Source organism: Sinocyclocheilus grahami, unplaced genomic scaffold (genome assembly GCF_001515645.1).
Source record: "Sinocyclocheilus grahami isolate Dianchi unplaced genomic scaffold, SAMN03320097.WGS_v1.1 scaffold437.1, whole genome shotgun sequence".
Classification (NCBI taxonomy): domain Eukaryota; kingdom Metazoa; phylum Chordata; class Actinopteri; order Cypriniformes; family Cyprinidae; genus Sinocyclocheilus; species Sinocyclocheilus grahami.
Genome location: NW_015505616.1, coordinates 257534 through 264803, shown reverse-complemented (window position 1 = coordinate 264803; position 7270 = coordinate 257534). Strand labels below are relative to the sequence as shown.

The 7270-nt window shown below is 35.3% G+C and overlaps 1 protein-coding gene across 1 annotated transcript in view; it reads right to left on the bottom strand.

The window, feature by feature from the left end:
• Positions 1 to 1677: 1677 nt before the first annotated feature.
• LOC107551883 (ral guanine nucleotide dissociation stimulator-like 1) overlaps positions 1678 to 7270 on the bottom strand; it is a 23455-nt gene continuing 17862 nt past the window's right edge. Inside the window, exons 10-14 of the mRNA XM_016233647.1 lie at positions 5074 to 5151; positions 4387 to 4473; positions 4242 to 4274; positions 3229 to 3343; positions 1678 to 2370 (exon numbers count right to left, since the gene is read on the bottom strand). Coding sequence (XP_016089133.1) covers positions 2222 to 2370; positions 3229 to 3343; positions 4242 to 4274; positions 4387 to 4473; positions 5074 to 5151 — 462 coding nt within the window. The 3' untranslated portion in view covers positions 1678 to 2221. The remainder of the gene's footprint in view (positions 2371 to 3228; positions 3344 to 4241; positions 4275 to 4386; positions 4474 to 5073; positions 5152 to 7270) is intronic.

The following is a 7270-nucleotide window of genomic DNA, read 5'->3' as shown; positions in this document are numbered from 1 at the left end:
GGGGGGTTATTATTGCTGCTCTCCCTGCTCATTCATGACAGGCTGCATGGATGGGCAGGGAGGTTTTTGCCCAGAACAGAACCATACCGCCAAACCAAACTTTATGCTAAGTATCTATCATCTTGACGATAGTGGTCCTGACAGAAATTAAGCATTAGCGTTAGTTCTGGCAGGCCACGTGAGTCGAGCTTGCATCAGCTGATTCTCAGCTGATCACATCTACCTATAGGAATACGACACCGATCGTGGCATTCCTATATAAGCTCTATTCAGTATTATTCAGCTTGCTCAGTAGCAAATTACCCTCCTCCAGCCCCAGCTCCTCCTTTCGCCACAGTCAGGACTTGGCTTTCTGATATTCCTTGCTAATCAGACTCCTTTATCTTGAATAAAGTGTTACACTTAAATATCATTGAGTACATTAATGATATCTGCCTTGTTCTGTTCTGTTAACCCTATGGGGGTTATTATTGCTGCTCTCCCTGCTCATTCATGACAGGCTGCATGGATGGGCAGGGAGGTTTTTGCCCAGAACAGAACCGTACCGCCAAACCAAACTTTATGCTAAGTATCTATCATCTTGACGATAGTGGTCCTGACAGAATTATGCATTTTTCGAACCACCAAGCAGGAGAGCATGTTCTAGTACGCCCCCAAAACAAATTCAAGACATTGTAAAAGAGCATAATAGGACCCCTTTAAGTTACATTTCACATTTAAGTATTGTAAAGATAGCATTAGATAAATATGAGGACCTTATTTCTATAATTGTGTGTATATATATATATATATATATATATATATATATATATATAAATAAAAGATAGCAACTAGAACTTCTGAAATGTAGTTTTAAAAAAGGTAACTTGTATAATTCCAATGACTATAAATATAAACCACAACTGAAGCATATGTTAAGCAATCAAAATGTGATGTATTATTTTAAATCAAAGAATGCAAAACAGACAACTCTAAGTGCCAAAATAACTTTTTAATGACACAAAGACAGACACACATTTCAGTCAGGAATTGTGGCATTCTGTGCAAACAGCAAAAGTGTGCTTTTAATGCTGATACAGGCCCCTTCCATTTGGCAAAAAACACTTACTGTAGCTTCCAAGACACACTACACCTGCACCATTATTTATCAGCAAAACATTTCACGCACACCAAGCACTTACATTTCACATACTTCAGCAACTAACTTACTTTAACTTTCACAAAACACATACAAAGTCAGTGAGATTCATCTCCTGCACCCAGTGCTCTTCAGTTCTCCGAATTGCATTTGCTCAGAAAGTCACAAGTTATCCAACATGGATGAGTTACTTCATCTGACACTACTAGAAAAACAACAGAAGCTGAACATATTCAACTTGAGAAAAAAAAAGTGATAAAGAAGTGCACGCATCCTTCATTAGGACAAAGATCAGGCACAAATGCCAAAAGTCTTAAAAAATAAAGTTTTAGAGGAGAAACAGCTTTGAGATTATTGCACATAAATACAGCTAAAAAGAAAGAGCTGAAAGGAACAACACAGCCAAACAAAAAGAGATTTATGTGCACATATAAAAGTAAAATTAAATACTCTAAAACCGAAATGCATCAAAACATTAAAACAATGTGAACTTTATTAAAATTATATTAAAACTAAATAAAATATATCAAAATTGTCACTTAGAAAACATAAATATACATTTCTATTCACTTTTTACCTATCGCTGAATATTAGCTACATAAAAGCTTGTATTTGTAGGTCATATTTAAAACAAATGTGTTCATCCAAATACAAACAAATGTTTCTCAGTAAAACTCAGGTATCACATGCGTGACCTCTCATTTCAAAGCAAAACCTCTGAATAAACTGGCAGTAGATGTGGCCATTTATTGCAACTTCCCTAGGTCTTCATTTCAGATCCTCGGAGTCTTTTTTCCTCCAGTTTTAACTGGTTTTAAATCAGAACTGTCGTTGTGGCAGCTGTAGAAAGCTACAGTTTCCTTGCTACATTACGGGGTGAGATGATGTCATAAATTGTGACTCCAGTGTGTTTCGGAGCTCAATGATGCATCCATCAGTCTGTTTTTAAATGTATCAGAGCTTTGACATCCAGTAGTCACCAGCTCATCACAGTTGTCCATGTGGTTATATAGTCTTTGTTCACTTTTAAAACAAGTTTTCCTGTATTATACCACCATGTTGTGGGTTGTCATCACGGTGCTGTTACTTGCGGGACCTCAGAACTGCTCCGGGACTCCAGGATGATCCAGGCGCTCTGCTGAGATTTTTGTAACGCTGGCGAAGCACAAAGTCAAAGTTGGCAGTGGTGCACATGGCATAGAACACGTTGGCTTTGTCTGGAATCAGCAACTCTGATATAAAAAATGACAGTGACAGAGTGCTAAATACATTAGTTTTAAAATAGCATATGCAATACATAAGTCAAAAACTTAAACACACTGAACTTGTGTATTGCATGATCATAAAAACCTTGTGCTTACACCTAAACACCTAAAATCAGTGTTATTATCGTTAAATAAATTAAAAAAAATTTTGGTCATTTAAATAAAGCTGAATTAAAATATAATGTTAATATATATATATATATATATAAAACTTTTAAAAAACTTAAATGAAAATTGTTGCAACTAAGTGAAATAAAGTGAAGTTGAAGTATTAAAATTACTAAAACTAATAGTGCTGTCAAACGATTAATCACGATGAATCGCATCCAAAATAAAAGTTTTTGTTTACATAATATATGTGTGTGTACTGTTTATTTATTATGTATATATAAATACACACATACAGTATATATTCTGAAAATATTTACATGTATATATATTTATATTATTATATTTTGCATTATATATAAATATATTTAATATATAAACATAACATATTTTTCTTAAATATATACATGCATGTGTGTGTATTTATATATACATAATAAATATATATATACACATTAAAATCTCATATATTATGTAAACAAAAACTTTTATTTTGGATGCGATTAATCGCGATTAATCGTTTGACAACACTAATATATACATATATATTAAAAACTAATAAAAATGACAAACACATATAACAAAATAACAAAAATAAAACCTAATTTAAAGTATTAATAAATACATTAATAGTATATAAATAATACTAAAATAACACTTGAAATTCATTTGAGTTTCAGTGTTTTTTATGGTCATACACAGAATCAAGAAGCTCACCTTTGTCATTAGAAACCACTTGTGTGAGACTAAAGTCTTGGCAGTTCATCTCCTCCAAGTTGTGTTTCTCCAGAGCTCTCTGAATCACCTGAGCTGTCTTGTCCTGACTGGTTATCTAAAAATAAAGAGATGATAAAGTTTCAAGACTTTAGATTTGCTGGGGTTGACAACTACGTACTTGGTAAGCAGGGCTGGGTTTTGACACAAATTTCACGATTCGATTCTCATTCACAAGCTTGCGATTCTATTCGACTACCAATTCGATTCGACATCGATTATTTTGGATATATATCAGGTACAGTACATGCCAAAATTTCTCAAGGAAAAAAAATCTCTCGACTAATACTGTAAAATATACATTCAGTTGGTACTAGTCTACATTACTATAATATTGAAGGTTAAAATTGACTGATTTAAAATTACACTAAGTTTAAAAATAATAATAATATTTCTACTTCAATTCGGGTTTTTTTTTATATAAACATAATGGTGGCCGTCATAAAAACTTGATGGATTTATTCAAACATAAATTAAACATTGAAGAACAGTAAAATATATAATGAATATGTTATATGGAGCATATATTTAGCAAAATGCCCCTCTCTACAGTTTATTTTTCTATCTGACTAATGAGTTTATGGTCACCGATTATGTTTTACTGAGGTAAATGTGACGTTACGTGACATTGTTTACAAGCCGTTATATTGACGTCTTTGCGCGGCTGAAACACTGATTGAGAGATTACATAAGACAGGATACGGAAACTGAAAACAGACTAGACTACTCGATTCTTGAGATTTAAGAATCAACATCTTTCCATAAAAATCGATTAATATCGAGATATTGATATTTTTTACCCCGCCCTATTAGTAAGCTAGAGACTTATTGCCACTATAAATATGTCAAATAAATAAATAAATGAAAAAGATGAGAAGCATGGACACCGCAGAGTATAAAACCTAGTGAGCTTCTTTTCATTGAAACAATATGAAGGCTACAGTGATTGTACTTACTTTTCTGCGCTTCTCAAAGTTGATGAGACCCCCCTGTGAGCACAGAGAGTTTATCATTTAAACAAAGAAACGTCAGTGTGGGAAATGAAACAAAAAAAAACAACTATGTATATGACATATATTAAGGTCAGAAAAAAATTCTCACCTCTACATTGTCACGTAGTGCTGTGTCCAACATGGTGAGAACGGTCAGATAAGTGCCCAGGTACGGCACCTCACCACTGGAGGGGGTCTGTCAGAAAAACAAAATTGTCAGGCAAAAATACAGTAACAGTTTGGGGTCGGTCAAGATTTTTATATGTTTTTGTCTCTTATGCTCACCAAGGCTGAATTTACATGATTTAAAAAAATACAGTAAAATCAGTAATATTGTTAAATATTATTACAATTTAAAAGAACGGTTCTCTATTCTAATATATTTTTAAATGTCATTTGAGCACACACATCTTTTCCAAAAAAGCTAAAAGTGATTTATGCTGAGCATAAATATCTCAGTTAGAGGAACACGCTGTCTTTACTGGTGATACAAGCAACCCCGTCATACTGTGTCAGCTAGCATTACGGTAATACCCTTTTGGGTCTTTTAATTAATGAGTTGGCAGATTCAGATTTAGACAGATTTTCATATCGAAAATGAAATTACTTGAGTCAAACTAGACCAGCAAGCAAATGAGCCAGTGCAGATGCATACTTCCCAAAAAGGGCAGTTATTTCCCAGAAACAACAGCTTAATAATATTTTTAAAAGCAACTTATGACAGTGGCCTTAAATAAGCCAAATGTACTACTTTCAGCAGGGCCTTGTTATTATGACAAATACTAGTGATTCTTACCATGTGCTTAGATGTAGGACTGAGTCTGGGAGACTTAGAAGCGGTGTGAGTGTCTACATCAGCTGCCTGGTTTGCTTCCTAAATCAATCACAAAAAATTGATAACATGACATTTGGCATACTAAAATGCAAGCAGTGAAACTGATTTAGATAAACATATGATTGAATACAGAGTATTAGATACACTGAAACAACTGACCTAGAGAAACATTTACATAAATCACTTTAGAAAACATTCAAAATCAATCTCCCACACCCAAAATAATGCCACAATTCAAGATAAGTACAATTACTTAACAGAACATAATAAAAGATTGAGGAAGGAGGAATGGGAGAGACTATTATTATGAGCCGGCACAGATAAAAACAATGAATGTTTTGTTGTTATACACTGGATACTAAACACTGCAGGACATTACGGGATGTTGTGCCTCCATAATGGTTTCCTTGCCAACAAGATGATTTATTTTTTAACCTCAGCCCTACTGACTTACTCTTTGTATGTGAGCTAAAGTAAAATAGGGTGTGGAAAATATTGAATGTTGCCTGGTAGTGTCTTTTAAGATAGTAAAAAGGACATAAAAGCAGCCATGGGATGAGATAATATCATGATCTTATCAGAGATTCAACAATGCATGTGCACGGCAAATGCATAACATTGCTCTCTGCACTTTTATATATTTAAGTTTTTGAACCGTTCGTTTTGTTTACAAAGCTTCGGTACATAACGGCACTTACGTCTGTCTTACGAATGTACTGCAAATGCTCTAAAGAAAGCTGAAGGCGAACAGAAATGAGATATACAGCTCTCTGTTGCAGCGCGTCAGTCACGCTCGTCAGGAAAGTGAGTGAAACACACACAAACACACATTTTTATCAAATAATATGTCATTAAAAGCGGTTCACTTCCGTGATTTGGTACAATTGCGTTCACATCAACAGCGAACCGTTCTGGAGTTCACATGAACCGTACCCCAGACCACCCTTTTTAAGCGGACTCGGGTATGGTTCAGGGGTGTGCACCCGAGTTCGGAAGACAGCGTTCACATCATCCAAACGAACCGAACTCTGACGTCAATCGAAGCCGGGTGCGCACCAAAAGTGCTAGTGTGAAAGCACCCTTAGGGTGTATTCACACCAGGAAAGTCCTCTAGTTCACTTCCATTGGTCCGGACCAAATACAATGTTGATTATTTTTGTTTGGTGCGGTTCACTTTCACATTGCCCTTTTAGCAAGTAAACCAGAAACTGTAAACCACTCGTGTGCTCAAAGTCATCCATTCATTGGTTCATTCATTCAACCGTACCAGAGTTCGTTTGGAAGTGGACCGAGACCACCTCTTCAGCTGGGTTTCGGTATGGTTGTTTGGTGCACATCAGAGTGCGATTGCTGTATTCACACCTGCCCAAAAGATCCGCACCAAAGGGGGAAACGAACTTGAGTTCGATTCAATCGAACCAAACAAGACAGGTGTGAATACACCCTTAGTGGGCATAAGAGACTTCTATCAAAAACATTAAAATCTTACTGACCCCAAACTTGAATAAAAGTGTACATGTAAAATTTTAGATTAGAATAGACAACAGGTTTAAAACATGCAGGCAAATCTGTGAAGCATACCTCTACAAGTATCTCTCGATTGACCAGCACACAGTTCTCATCAGGAAATGTGTCGCACAGGAGATCGAAGGCAGCCATACTCTCCCTGAAATGACATATATTATCCATTTAAATTTAATACCATGTGTTGTGCAAATTTAATATGTGCACTACAGGTTTAGCAACTATTCATGTCAGGATCAGAAAACACTACCTGCTGATTGCCGCCCAGGTTTTCTTTAGCCGGTAAACAGCATTGCACTGAAGAGCAGATAAGATGGCTCTCAGAGAGGAGAAGTTTCTCAACTGACGGCACTCCTGTAATCCAAAAAATAATAACTAAATATAATGCCTTGTGTTTAAGAAGAGGAAAGAAATATTAACTTCACAAATTTACACTGGATCAAATATGTAACAACACAAAGTGATAAGGAAATCTGGTTACACTTTACTTGAAGGGGTGTGCATAAGACTGACATGACACCTTCATAATCATGACATGACACCTACATAATCATGACATGACATGTCATGACTATGAAGGTTTTTTATGCATGTTTATGACAACTGTCATTAAGTGTCATTCGCTCAGTTATGT